Source organism: Opisthocomus hoazin, chromosome 2 (genome assembly GCF_030867145.1).
Source record: "Opisthocomus hoazin isolate bOpiHoa1 chromosome 2, bOpiHoa1.hap1, whole genome shotgun sequence".
Classification (NCBI taxonomy): domain Eukaryota; kingdom Metazoa; phylum Chordata; class Aves; order Opisthocomiformes; family Opisthocomidae; genus Opisthocomus; species Opisthocomus hoazin.
In genome coordinates this window covers 70,439,853-70,454,873 of record NC_134415.1, presented here as the reverse complement: position 1 = coordinate 70,454,873, position 15,021 = coordinate 70,439,853, and the positions used below count along the sequence as shown (strand labels likewise).

At 43.5% G+C, this 15,021-nt stretch overlaps 1 protein-coding gene across 6 annotated transcripts in view; it reads right to left on the bottom strand.

Annotated features, from left to right (window-relative positions):
* MTCL3 (MTCL family member 3) overlaps positions 1-15,021 on the bottom strand; it is a 41,935-nt gene that overhangs the window by 10,396 nt on the left and 16,518 nt on the right. For all 6 annotated transcript variants that reach the window (XM_075414087.1, XM_075414084.1, XM_075414086.1 and 3 more), the window contains exon 5: positions 86-157. In XM_075414087.1, the coding sequence (XP_075270202.1) occupies positions 86-157 (72 nt within the window). The remainder of the gene's footprint in view (positions 1-85; positions 158-15,021) is intronic.

Sequence of the window (15,021 nt, the reverse complement as noted above, 5' to 3'; positions counted from 1 at the left end):
GCAAATCTACAAATGACATACATCGTTTCCGTAGTGTCCCTGAAGCCTCCACATGAGAATTCAGGCTACTGTTCTTACAACTTACCTCTGTTGGTGTCTGCTGTGACTTTTTTTCTGATTTTGGTAGATCTTTGCTCCCTCTTCTTTTCAGTGATTGCTGCAACAACAACAAAAGGAGATGCACCAAACATTTCACTAAAGAGACACATAATTCAGTCACTCTTTTAAAACACAGCAAGTCAAATGCAACTGTAAAGGAATTAATTCCTTGTAATCCTTAAGATACCAAATACAGAGGGGAGACAGATGCCCAAAAGTGACATAGCAATGTTATATAAGTAAAGTATTGGTTTAATCAGTCTGTTACCTTTGTTACTCAACATATTTTAAGACTAGTGCATAATGAATGTTTAACATCTGACAAGAGAGGTAAGTAAGCAGATACCCCAGGTGGTAACTTACAGATGGGAAAGCAGAGTCAAGCAGTGAAACCCAGCCTCAGTCTTGTCCATTTGATATTAACCCTAATGAGGCCAAGCCAAACCAAGATGTGTCTACCCAGACATGTGGCCTTAGCCTTTGTGGCAGGCAAGCTACATACCACAGTGTCAATGAGTTCCCATCAGCCGACTTGAGTGTACATCTGTAAGCACACCTTTTTTTCTGTGTCCCACCCACAGGCTTCCAGCTTGCAGTGTATTGCGGTTACATCTCTGCCAAGTGTACACTGTAGACAAACTCTTATGCAGACAAACTCACACATAGATCCGGTCGCTAGGTTTGTTCTGTTTTGAGAACATAATTGAATAAATGCAATTTAAAACTACTTGGACTGCAAGGTTGTAGTGAGAAAAAAAGCATATAAGCTTAAGAACAGCACCACACAAACACGTGTATGCACCACCATATGAGCAATCTTCTTTGGTGTCTGCTCATCTGCTGTGTAGCCAGAGTGCACAGAAAAGAAACCCCTGCTTTTAGAGCAGGATGTGCTGGGATCAGAGCGTACTAGCACATCCAGCAAAAATCTTGTAGTTGACGATAGTAGAAAGTTCATTAGTGGGCAAGTGGTAGCAGAGGAAAACAACTGCAACCATCCCACTGTCAACACTCGATACAAATCATCAAGAAAGCAGCAGAAGAGAGGAAAGCGAGTATGAGAGTATGTTAATACATAACATCCCACTTGCAGCTGTTCCCAGTTTTTATGCTCCCCAGGTAAACCGCAGGCCCTGAGGCAGGGCAGTGATACAGCCAACACCATCTCCCTGTGAGATTATTCTCTGGTAGAAGGATCCTTTGCGCTGCTGAGAAACATGCATTTCCCTGCACCAGTCAGGGGAGAATCCAGCTCTGTCTAAAAGGATCCAGTTGCATACAGTGGGAAATAAAATACATTCATAATCCTAAAGGAACCGAGCACAATGGTCAACGATGCTGTATATAACAATCCTGTGCACTATTTGCCTGCTGATACCAATTGTTCTCTTTCTCAGCAAGTTTGCTGATGATACAAAACTGGGAGGAGTGGTGGATACACCGGCAGGCTGTGCTGCCATTCAGCAAGACCTGGACAGGCTGGAAAGTTGGACAGAGAGGAACCTGATGAAGTTCAACAAGGGCAAATGCAGGGTCCTGCACCTGGGGAGGAACAACCCCATGCACTGGTACAGGCTGGGGCTGACCTGCTGGAGAGCAGCTGTGTGGAGAGGGACCTGGGTGTCCTGGTGGACGACAGGTTAACCATGAGCCAGCAGTGTGCCCTGGCTGCCAAGAAGGCCAATGGTATTCTGGGGTGCACTAAGAAGAGTGTGGCCAGCAGGTCGAGGGAAGTTCTCCTTCCCCTCTACTCTGCCCTAATGAGGCCCCATTTGGAATACTGCGTCCAGTTCCAGGCTCACCAGTTCCAGAAAGATGAGGAACTACTGGAGACACTCCAGAGAGGGCTGCGAAGATGGTGAGGGGACTGGAGCATCTCTCCTACAAGGAAAGGCTGAGGGAGCTGGGCTTGTTCAGCCTGACGAAGAGCAGACTGAGAGGGGATCTTATAAATGCCTATAAATATCTTAAGGGTGGGTGTCAGGAGGATAGGGCCAGACTCTTTTCAGTGGTGCCCAGCAACAGGACAAGGGGAAATCCAGAAAAGACAGAAAAAATAGTTAAACTCACTTTTTCCTTGAAAAATAAATTCAACTACTTACAGATCCAGTCTACAAACAAAATGATTCTTCTCCAGGTTGGTGCATCAGTTATCATACTTCAGAAATGGTGTGTGAATGTGGAAGGTTATTTTGTTTTTCTTTTTGAATCAGGAAATTTATAAAGCCTTAAACTTACAGAGGTGCAGCTTCCTCCTACGCTTTACCATTGATTATACTATTCTATATAATACCTTTGAAAAGCCCCTTTTCAATTCTGTTAGCACTGCAAACTTCTCCTTGCACCAGATTCTTGCCAATACCACCCACTGGTAAAATAACTAAGGTATAGTTAAACTATATTTCTATTTGATTACCTAAATGCCTTCTATTCACCCTGCTGAGCTCAGCATCTCTCCAGATATGATGAGGTTCCGAAATGCTGAGCTGCAACTTCTTGTGCACCCTACAACTTCTCAGGAGATAAGAGATAAATTAAAAAGTTTCCCATGACAAAAAAAGCAGAAACTACAGAGTGAAAAAAATATTTTTATGGGTTTGACATAAAATGAAAAATCTATTTTTCTCCTTTCTATCAATGTCTTTGGTGTAAAAGCTCCTTTAATAGTCAGGACAGCAACATTTTAATTACAGCAATAGCTGTGGCTATGCAATGACTAGGCACTACTTTCTATTGTGCTCTATTTGAATTACAACAAACCATCCACAGAGCTTGTATTATTCACCAACAAATGACGGTGTTTAGCAACACCATTTTATAGCAGAAAGCAATGAAGAACATGCACAATTCAATTAGCAGGATGATTTGGGTAAGTGAATTAGGCCTAGCTGGAACTGGTATGATGTCTTTTCTTATGAAAAACACCATGAGACAATTTCTGATCACCAGAGGTTAAGATCGCACTTGCACATCTCAGCCGACATATGACATCTGTAAAATTACAGTGTCCCATAACAATATGTTAGGGCACTGAGGCAATACTCATACTGAACAAAGAATGCCATATATCAAGCAGTATATCTAGCTACAAATAATAAATATTTGAGTGTTTTTTTCAGAGGTACATTTTCAACATTAAACAATTTATTGCTTTTAATGAAAAAAGGTATCAAAGCGAAAAAGAAAAAGGAAAAAAAAAGTTCAAATAAAAATATGGCAAAACAAAAAATAGCAACCCAGACTCTTATAAGTTAATATTCATGTTATGCCCATGAATGGACACTATTAAAACTATCTGCATGTTGCTTGTTTTGACATACTAACAAATGTCAGAGAGGACCAGTGAGTGATTCAGCCATCTTCATGTACAAAATTTGTTTGTTCAAGAATTTTTCTGTTTGATCACCTCTTCATAGAACTTTTCACTTGTTGACCCTTTTCCTGTGTCGCAGCGTACCACAAAGCATACTGTAGTCCCACTAAAAGGCACCTCTGCTGTTTTCTCAAACTATAGCAAAAAAGTCTGCCCCTCATACTCTAGAACTGGTTTTGAGAGTTTGTTACACAGAATGATTTTTTGGGATGAGATAAATTTTCTTCTATACAATTTTAAAAATCATATCCAGTTCACTCAGATGATTATGAGTTAAAAAAAGACAAACGTAAAAGTAACAAACATAGGACTGCTTTTGCACTTTCTGATCAGTAATGCTTACCAGACAGCTTTACAGATTTAATAGCCTGGAACCAAGCTACTCATCTGCAGGAGAAAACAAGCAAAAAATGCATGGAATACTCTTTCTACAGTGGGGAGTTTGCTAAGCCGCTCAAGTACTAATGAAATCTTTCAACCGCACTAGGGATAATAAGACCACAACTGAGGCATTTTTCATTACATTGTATAGTCTTTTCTTACCTGTGAAATATGAGGAGGTAAAACTTGGTTTGACCCCACTATTCTAGCATTCACTGTAGCCAGCACACATGGGGCTGCATGTGTATTCTGGCAATGCTGACAAGTTTCCACCATCTAGATAAGACCACAGACATTATTTGTATTATATGCACACCGGACGATACTCAGTGGGCAATCCTGGTGCAATGTTCAGCAGCATCAACTCTCCAGTGACCTTCACTGGAGTTTATCCAATGTCTTGCTGGAGATGCTAAGCACTTCTCGAGACCAGATGGTATAATCCTTCTCCTGCCAGCCCTAAACTGCAAGCCAAATTTGCAGTCCTAACATCACCTGTGATGCTCAGTGCTTCTCAGGCGTAAAAAGACCTGAAATCTACTCTAAGAATAACACGATGCAGAAATAATAGCATCACACCCCGATGAGTATCAAAGCTTTGAAATGAACCCAAATTCTCGCTACCTGATGCTAAACACAGTAAATCTCTCAGCAATTAATAAAGAAGCCCCATGCAAAACATATCAATATTTTTAAGATGCTTAGGTTTGATTATTTCAACCCTGATCTGGGGGTATATGATCTAAAAATCAATGGAGGCAACCACAGGAGGAATTCCTGATGCATAAAGGGATTCATGGGTACACAGAGTCCCCGTAACGGCCCTTATCCCTCCTCACAGGGCAGGCTAGCACAAAGGGGAAAAGGTGTGCAGCTTCTTGAACCTCCACAGCTGCAACCAAATCTTCTAATCTGCACACAACCGTACTGTACCCAGTTACGGTTAGCTGCCTCCCAACTGCTGTGACAGGTCTGCAGAGCTTTCAAAAATCAGACCAAACCTAACACCATCTTTACAGTCTTGAGAAATCACTGAATATTGAACGACTTTTGGGCTGCACGAACTTGCCTCTGTCTGGCACAGAGTGACTAAGACCAGGGAAATGGAAATTTTCCCTAAGACTCTCTCTGCATTTTCCCTTCATTCAGTACGGTCGGTTAGCTCGTGGAGCTGGATCAAAACAGACACAAGATAGATTTTTCAGTTTACTGCCACCGACCCTGATTCAGTGTATTAGAATATGTAGTAAAAACTAAATGGACACTATCCGTGTTGGCAAATTGAAAACGCACGGTCTCCTTAAAAAAAGAATCCTTGTGTTTAAAATGTCTCCCTTATTCTGCAACTCTATCAGGGCAATTTGCCAGAAATCAACTCAAGACACTGGCTTTGTCTGTCATTGGCACAAGTACATAGTATGACATAACCCTTTACTCCTTCCTCTCCCATTCAAGGGCAGGAGGAGTCATGAGTATTTCAGTATTTTATCTGCTTGCAAAATTAAGGCAGGCAAGAAAAAGCAGGGAATAAGTGAAATGCAAAGAAGCAGAGCACCCTTGTCCATGAAGCAAACACTAAGCATATCCCTACTAGCTCTAGCAATGCTCTCTTCATATTAAAACTGGCGTGTTTGAAAACTCTACTGAGGAAGGATACAAAATGAAAGCACTACTTCACCATGGAGAGAAAAATAGTTCTTGCGTAGTCTTTTGAATGTCTTTGTATTGCAGAAGGGAAAAGAGGAGCTGCCCTTCAGTCTGTGTATTTTCATTTGCATATATTTAGGATTTGTTTCAGTTATCATTTTCAGATCCTTTGCCATTACTCATTTGCCAATTAAATGAGAAAAAAAAGAAAAGCAGAGAAAAAGTATACAACATTTGTACTTTACCTAGAGAAATCCTATGCATTTTGAACCAAAACCACATTGCCAGAGGAAATAATCATAGAATCATAGAAAGTTTTGAGTTGGAAGGGACCCCTAGAGGTCATCTAGTCCAATCCGCCCGCAGCGAGCAGGGACACCACTAACTAGATCAGGTTGCTCAGAGCCCTGTTCAACCTGGTCTTGAATGTTTCCAGGGATGGGGCCTCCACTACCTCTCTGGGCAACCCGTTCCAGTGTTTCACCACCCTCATTGTAAAGAATTTCTTCCTTATATCTAGCCTAAACTTACCCTGTTTTAGTTTAAAACCATTACCCCTCGTCCTGTCACTGCTGTCTCTACTAAAAAGATTGTCCCCATCTTTCCTGTAGGCTCCCTTTAAGTACTGAAAGGCTGCAATCAGGTCTCCCCGCAGCCTTCTCTTCTCCAGGCTGAACAAGCCCAACTCTCTCAGCCTGTCCTCATAGGAGAGGTGCTCCAGCCCTCGGATCATTTTTGTAGCCCTCCTTTGGACCCGCTTCAACAGTTCCATGTCCTTCTGGTGCTGAGGGCTCCAGAGCTGAACGCAGTACTCCAGGTGAGGTCTCACCAGAGCAGAGCAGAGGGGCAGAATCACCTCTCTCGACCTGCTGGCCACGCTTCTCCTGATGCAGCCCAGGACACGGTTGGCCCTCTGGGCTGCCAGCGCACATTGCCGGCTCATGTCCAGCCTTTCGTCTGTCAGTACCCCCAAGTCCCTCTCAGCAGGGCTGCTCTCGATCCTTTCATCCCCCAGCCTGTACTGATAGCGGGGATTACCCCGACCCAGGTGTAGGACCTTGCACTTGGCCGTGTTGAACCTCATGAGGTTCACACAGGCCCACCTCTCCAGCTTGTCCAGGTCCCTCTGGATGGCATCCCGTCCTTCTGGTGTCTCAACCGTACCACTCAGCTTGGTGTCATCTGCAAACTTGCTGAGGGTACACTCGATGTCGCTGTCCATGTCATTGATGAATATACTGAACAACAATAATGACAAACCTGTGAAATAACTAGGTAAAAGCAATGCATAAAATGAAGCACCACATTTATGCTTCCATTACATTTGCTGCCTTCTTTTTCTTACTTGAAAAACATCCTGGGTAGTAGATGAAATCCTGATTCAGTAGATGAAAGCTGCCTTTTCAAAGCTCTCCAAATGACCTGGTCAAATAGCTGGCCAAACTCTGATACTTTGCTTTCTGTGATTGAACACTCCTTCATCCACCAGGATGTCGTAAAACAGTGGAAGCAACTTTTCTGAAGAGGAAGAGGTCTCCTGCCATTTGAACCTTTCAAAAGATGGAAGAGCTAGACATGCTTAGCTCCCCAGCACTATCCAACTGGGCCTCATTATGGATGCGGAGATCACAGTCAGCTTACACTCAGCTCCCTAATCCTGAAACGCAAAAGCAAATCTCCAAACACTATGCATCCTTTGGAGGGAAAGTGCTGGCATAAAGCATTTTGCGGCAAAATTGTGCAAGCTAGTACTATTTCCTAGGGCTTCCTAAGTTGCTGTTTATGTCAGCTCAGCTATTTGTCTTTCCTCGGAGAAGAGAGGCAGTCTTTTTGCCAGGGTTTGCACAATGCCTAGTACAATGCGCTGTCCCAGTCTTTATCTGGGACTGCCAGTATGATAGACAGTATGTCAACATAGTTCATATCACCACCACACAATAATAGCAATAATCACAGTCACAGACATGGATACGGCAATTATGAATTAAATACAGTAGAGATTTTGCCAAATCCAAAAAAAGCTTTCTTTCTCACACTTATTATCACATGTAGAGTTTTTCAGTCTTCTCAGAAGCATATCTCAGAAGAGATTCCGAGGAAATTTTAATGAGAATGGCAAAGTGCAAGCAACCAGACTATGTTCATTGCCTCGGTTACAAAAACACATATATATAAACCAAAGCGTAGTTACTATATCCCAGCAAAAACGGTTGGTCTGAAAATGAAGACTAGTGAGAAGGAAAATAAGAAAGATTCTGTACACAATGTGCACCTCTGCACTGCTCGCTGCAAACGTACACAGAAGCCAGTTCTGCAAAGCTGTGGGCTGGTCACACATGTACATTTGCATTCAAGCTCATTTCTTACTGAAAGGTTGCATTAAATGCACAGACAGCTCTTACAGCCCCTCAGCTGGATTCACAGGGTAGGATGGCATCAAGAACATGCACATCAGTGCAGGTTTGTAGGCACACAGCAGAGGAAGGAGCTTTGCAGCTCGCTCTACAAGACTGTGCACCTCAGACCACACCTCCTGTTACAGGGACATCTCACCAAAAAAACAGATTTTAGAGTTCATTTGAGTGGACGCAAAAATTTGAGGTGAATTAAGGTATGAAAAATTCTGAAATATGCACTTGGTCTGGAAGCCTGAGCAGCAAGCAGAAGATTTTCTGTTAACAGGGGAAAAGAATCCATCTCTCAGATGTCAGCAAACACCACTCTGTCCTCTGACTACGAGGAGGGGTCTTCATTTTCTCTTAATCCCTTTTTCTTGTCAGTTTACTTGGAAAAAATCTATTGTACAACTAGCAGTTTGTAAATTGACTGAAAAATATTATCCATAATACAACATATGGGGAAATTTCGAAGGCGTCTGGGAACTCAGGTTATTGAAAACAGAGGATCAGACTCTGCAGTGCTCTGAAGTTATGCCAGTGTGACCTTGCCTTAAATCTAAGTTTTAATCTAAGTTTTGTTGAGCAGCTTGTGTAAAGATGGCGCTCTGGAAAAATAAGGCACAGTTTGGAGATCCCCACACCCACCTTTCTCACTCTGTCTGGTACCAGTCTGCTCTCCCGCAAGCCTGCAACCAGTGCCTTTCCTGGTATTTCTGTCATGCAAAGATGGAGATTAGGGAAGGAGAATATTGCAGCAGTGGCTGGAGCAGTGTCCAGCAGCTGCACTGACTACAAAAGGATAAGAAGACCCGTCACAGACCCCCATGCCCTGTCGTCCTAAATAATGACTCTTCCTCCTAAATAATGACTCTTCCCCCTAAAGGAAACTTTCTCAGCTTCTTAAGTGAAATGCTTATTCCCAGCAAAGGAAGCGGTTATGGCTCTTAGGATGACTTCAAAACCTTCATGTACAGGTTGACTTAAGACTCTTAGGTTCTCTTTACTAGGAATGTGAAAATCTCTTTCTGAAATGAAGTCTGACAGTCTTCAGCTCATTATAAATATTTGAACAGTGGGATGTATTTTTAACCAGCTATCATGAACAAACATCTGACTCTTCAGCATTTATCATAAATGCCACTGAGCCAGCAGATCACCTGCAGATTAATGCCACAGCAGTCCTAATGGGGTCACACAAGAATCAATTCTTAGTCCTACACCAATTAACATTTTTTGCCGCTGCCTAGAAAAAATATCAAATAATATTGGATAAAGACTGCAGATAAAGGTTGGAGAAATGTTAAATACTCAGAAGGACAGTCACTGATACAGACTTTGGTGCAACCAAATAATATCTGCTTTAATATGACCAAATATGAAGATATACATGTGAGAACAAGGAAGAACAATGAAGGCTACGGTAAGACAACAGGAAAACAGCCTGGAGAATAGAGAAGATCTCTTGAAAAGCCATATCTCTGAAAAGACTATAGGGTCATAGAGAATAATCAGCTGAAATAATGTAGTGTAGTTTTGTAACCAAAAGGCTTAATTTAGTCCAAGGATGCAGATGTCAAAACTGAGTTTCCCTGAGCAGTAATTAGAAAGGGATGTGCCTCTCCACGGAGTCAAATCACACTCAGACAAGTGGAATGAATCACTTCCAAGTACAGCCCATATTTCTCCTTTGAGGGAGGCTAAATTCTTAACTTGGGTTAAATGCTTGATTTTTAGATAGCTATATGATACCAAACCTAAGCATGCAGCTTTAAAAACAAAGAAACAAACACCAAAGCACTGATGCTGGGCTCCTGAATTTAGCATGGTAGTAAGAACATACATTGCCTGGCTGGCAACTAGCTTCCTCCAAATTCAGGTGAGAATGGAGGTGAAAATTTTTAACTGTTACTGGGACAGTTCAGGAAGAGTTGTGGTAGACTGTTCTCAGCTGTCAATTTTTAACATAGACTGACACGTGTTTCTGGAAAGTAGGCATTGATTTATATAAGATTGCTGGGGTTATTTTATGACCCATGTTATTCAGGAGGCCAGACTGGTTGATCAGATTCAACAGTTCTGTCTTTACAATTTCTGAATGCATGGAACCTGACCAAAGTTTGGCAACTCGGCAACACTCCTATAAGCACACCACAAGGAAAATGAACCTTTGATTGTATCTATGTCTGTGCATCATCGAGGAAAAAAAAAAAAAAAAAAAGAGTTCAAAAAAAAGAGTTCAAAACTCTTTCTGGGGCACTGTTACTGGTGCTTCTAATTAATCATTTAATCGAAGATCTCAACTGCTAGCATCTGTAAAAATTAAAATAATTCAACCAAGCCTGTAATATAAAACAGTCTTGGTAATTAGGCCAGTTGGATGTCATTATCAGTCAAGCTGTACAGGGAGGTAGAAGCCTCTCATTACACACAACACTGATGGAAAGAGATGCATGGCAAATACCTTATAAGTGGAAGTACTCATCTGTGACCCAAGCAAAGAGCTTGGTTATTACCCTAACCTGGATTCATTGCTGAGATGATACCCAAAGTCAATTAATACAGTCATACAACTAGGATCAGACAAAGCAAAACAGAAATGATATCCACAGGTCTCATTCTACACATCTTGATCTATGCTATTGTTAATACTACCTCCAGGTTGTAGGGAACAAACATGAAAAGCCTGGGTTCTTGTTCCTGGCTAGTACTGATTCCACGTGACTCAGGAGAGCAGCTGGGCTGATCCCAGAGAACAGCACACTCTATAGCTGGGTGTTCTCCCTGACAAGTGACACATCTCTATTTAATATGCAGTGACATACACCATAGCAGCTACTTTTGGGGCAGTATTCCCCACCACTGTACCATGTATAAAACTTTCTTTGTCGTTCTTTGCTCTTCATACATCACTCCTGTCACTGCATGTGTGGTATCTTCCTGATGGAAGGCTTAGTACTTTGCATTCAGACACACACACACATACAGCTGTACTGCACAGAACACAACTAGCTGCACAAAACACCGTGCATATCAGTGCAGCAGGGAAAATGCCCTGCTTGATAGCATGTAACTGCCTCTGACCTCCTGTTCAGTCGCTGTGTTTTGCCTGAGAGACAGCTTGCACAGACCCTGAGCTCTCCCTGTTTAACACAAATAACCTGGAAACCATTTCCTTTCTCTGCCTTCCAGAAGTGACCTTTTCTAACCTCTGTATGTTCTGCTGCAAAATGAGAAACTAGATTCTGTTTGTTATTAACAAGGACAGATCACGGAGTTGAGAAAAATCACAGACCAGTTGAGGCTGAAAGGGACCTCTGGAGATCTAGTCCAGTCCCCCTGCTCAGATCAGAGCCAACTAAAGCAGGCTTCTCAGGGCCATGTCCTGCGGGGTCTTGAATATCTGCAGGGAGGGAGTCTCCTTCCTCCACAGACAATGTGTTCAGTGTTTGACCACCTTCACAAAAAAGCTTGTTCTTGTCCTGTCACTGGACACCACTGAAGAGTTTGACTCCTTCTTCTTTACACTCTCCTATCAGCTATTCATACACATTGGTAGGATTCACCCCACACACAGCCCTCTGCTCTTCTCCTGTCAGGGCCCTGCAGGCACCCACAGGCTTTACCTAGTGGCCCTGACCAGCATCACCAGGGGCCTCCCCATGCACACTGCCCGTGGGCCCAGGAGCCCCATTTCAGCCCAGCCTCGGGGGCTTCAGCTCCTGCTTGAGCCACGTGAGAGGAGTACCGGTCCCCAGCCCACCACAGTTGTCCCTGTGCCCAGCCATGGGCCCTGTTGATCCACCTGGGGATTGGCTTCCTGGCTTCACCTTAGACCTGCCTCATCACCATGAACCTGCCTGGTAACCTGGACTCTTGTTCGAACCTGTCCATGACCGCTGGGCCTGGCCTGCTCAACCCCGCTGGAGCAGCGTGCGACTGGGCCTGGGCTGGCAGCAGCCCTTCCCCGACGGCTGTCTTCTCCCCCAGAACTCCCCGTCCCACCACCCCCACCACCGAGCAACCAGCCTCTGCTGCCCCTGACATCCTGGGCTGAACAGTCCCAGCTCCCTCAGCCCCCTTCAACTGACACACGTTCCAACGCCTCCACTGTCTTCACAGCCCTTGCTCCAGGATGTCCATGTCTCTTCTGTACTGAGGAGCCCAGCACTGGACCCAGCACCCCAGGTGTGGCCTCACCAGTGCTGAGCAGAGGGGAAGGATCCCCTCCCTCGACCTGCTGACCTTGTCCAGGACAGTAATGAAGAGGTTAAACACAACTGGCCAAGTGTTGACCCCTGGAGTCCTGCCAGAGGCCTGAGTGTGTTAATAGGCCTTCATTACCCTGATGAGCTTCGCCTGGGGCTTCCATCCACAGCCAGGCCCACGGGCCCAGGAGCTCCACCTAACCTCAGATCTGGACCTCGAGTCCCTGCCTGAACTATGCTGCAGCTGTATCCAGCTCTGTCATAGCCGTGCACAGCCATGGACCCTCTTGATCTTAACCCTTATCTGTGGCCTGACTTTGTGGCTTGACCTTCCACTTGCCTTGTGATCACTAGACCTGTGGACAGACTTCCCAGCTTTAATCTCAGACCCGCATTGTCATCACAAACCTGTCGGATGGTTTGATCCCAGCTGCCATCCCCAGGCTTGTTTTGGTCACTTTGCTCAGGTACCGGTGAGCTGGGCCCTGCCCGGTGGAGCTCCTGCCCTACAGGCTGTGTTATTTTGCTTGGCTCCTGGCTCCCGGTCCCTCCGAGCAGGTGGCCCTTGCTGTTCCCTGTCAGGTACACCACTAGTCACCGGCCTCCAGATGGACTTTGTGCTGCTGGTCACAACTGTTGGAGCCTGGTAGTTCATCAGCCAGTTTTCAGTCACTGTCCATTTATTTAGCCCATACTTCATCAGCTTTTCTATGAAAGAGGTTCCATGCATCATTCACCACTGTGCAAGCATTTTCCCTCATCCTCTTTTTGCTACTAATGTACCTCTAGAAGCCCTGCTTGTTAACCTTTAACATCCCTCACCCGTTTCAGCTCCAGGTGGGTTTTGGCTTTTCTAACCTCATCCCTGTATGTTCTGACAGTGCCTTTACATTCCTCAAGGATCACTTTCACTTGATTTCCCTCACACTGAGATGGACCATTCAAAAATTCACAATGCTGCAACCAATAGCCTCACCACACTGCACAATCTTTTATTTTTAAGTGTACTGGAGACAAACATAAGAGATGCTATCAAGCATTTGCAACAAAACATTAAATTGGGTTGCCTCTTTTTTCAGGGGAAAAAAAAAAAAGATTGTTTACGCAACTTTGAAAAGAAAAGGACAGCTCAATCAAAAGCCCAGAGTATCACACTGTATCTTTTGTACCCTACTATGTGCCAATACCATACTAGTTATCAAACAGTATCATCTCTCCTTCAGGAACTACTTATCACTCATGTATAGAAGCAGATAAAGAAGTAGTACTTGCTTCAGTTATCTTTTCTGATTCTGTAAGTACTGGGTACTTTATGCTAGCCACCTTATTTCTCAGAACTACCACTCTGAAAAAGCAATGAGTAATATATTGAATAGTAAATACAGCAATTTCTGTTATAGTTTTGTTGCATATGGCTCTGTTGTCTACGTTCCCATGTGAGGTCTTGCCAGTCTCTTTCACCTGTTTTCACACTGGAAACTGCACTGAGGTTACCCCCTGAGGGCCCATGACATGCTCCAGAACAGCCACCTGTACTATGACGTGACAAGGCTCTCCTTCTTCACACTGGCAGCGGAGTTCAGCCAAAACACAGGACAGTGCTTACCTCCATGGTGCTACTTTCTGCTTACTCTCCTAAATTCAGGACAAACTACCTAGGGCTGTGAGGCTCTGCCAAAGAACCGTCAGAAACACAGGCACCTGAAAGACACACTGGGAAATTCTGTGTGCAGAATAACCAATAAATCTACCAGGCTGCAGAGTGCCCTGGTTGCTAACTGCAGACTTGCTAGCAGCACCAGAGAACGTAAACAAAGAAAATTGTTTCATGTGGGGTTACTGAAGAGCTCAATTTATGACTATGAGAAAGACAGCCCTGAAGCCAGCAGTGAGCACACGCACTAAAGAGAAACAAGGCTATGGCAATTTTCCTTTCAATTTGAAACAAGCTCAGCTTTGACCTGCATCAGCACATCGCAAATGCCATGTTTTTCCAGATGTTTCTATGAAGGGGCTGGTGCACTTAGGCAGTGGACTGAACACAGTGGTATGAGGGGCAGAAATCATGTATTACTACTATTCCTCAAAGCCTTGTTGAGATTTCCAGGAAGTTTATGACATTTGGTGTACATTTATTCCACACAAAAACATGGATCTAGACCTCTGGTTCAGCACTTAGAAAATGTCTCTGTTCTGCCTCCATAAAGCATTCCAGCTGACAGAAAGCAATTTCACAAAGTCATCTGAATTTCCTCCAAATCTACAGAATCCTGGCCTACCTCTATACTCCCATTCATGCTTCTGTAGTGGTACAAAGAGGTCGAATTTGTCCTCTCTATCATGCAGTCTCTTTCTTTAAGAAACTAAGTAGCCAGCATCTTACAAAAAAAAAAATCCAGAGATCTGCCAGAAATGACAAAACGGGCAAAAATGAAATGATAGTTGGAATTTAAAAAGCATAATATATTATTCAAAAAACTTAGGCAAAACAACAACAAAAGAACTAGTACTGATTATGTACTGTCTACAGATACAACTGTGAAAGACAGCATGACAGCTATCAAACAGCCAGCTAAACCAGGGAGCTCATTTTTACACTTGTAAGTTACCTGGCAACTTTTTCTTTTATTTGAACAATCGAGTTGGTACCTCTGTGTCTAAATTATGTATATGGACACTTGAATGTCCATTTGAGCAAAGAAATACTGAAACTGGGAAGTGCAAAAATAAAAAACTTGTCTTCTGTGATTGAGGACCATTAAAGAGTCCTAAAAACTTTGTCTTTTCCTAGAAAATAAGTAAACTTCTCAGGCTTACAAACAGCACAGTGCCAACAAATGACTGGGAGATGACTGAATATAAACCAAGCAATATTGGATTTCCCAAACTTTCCTCCATTTGTTAACGTGGTATCGTA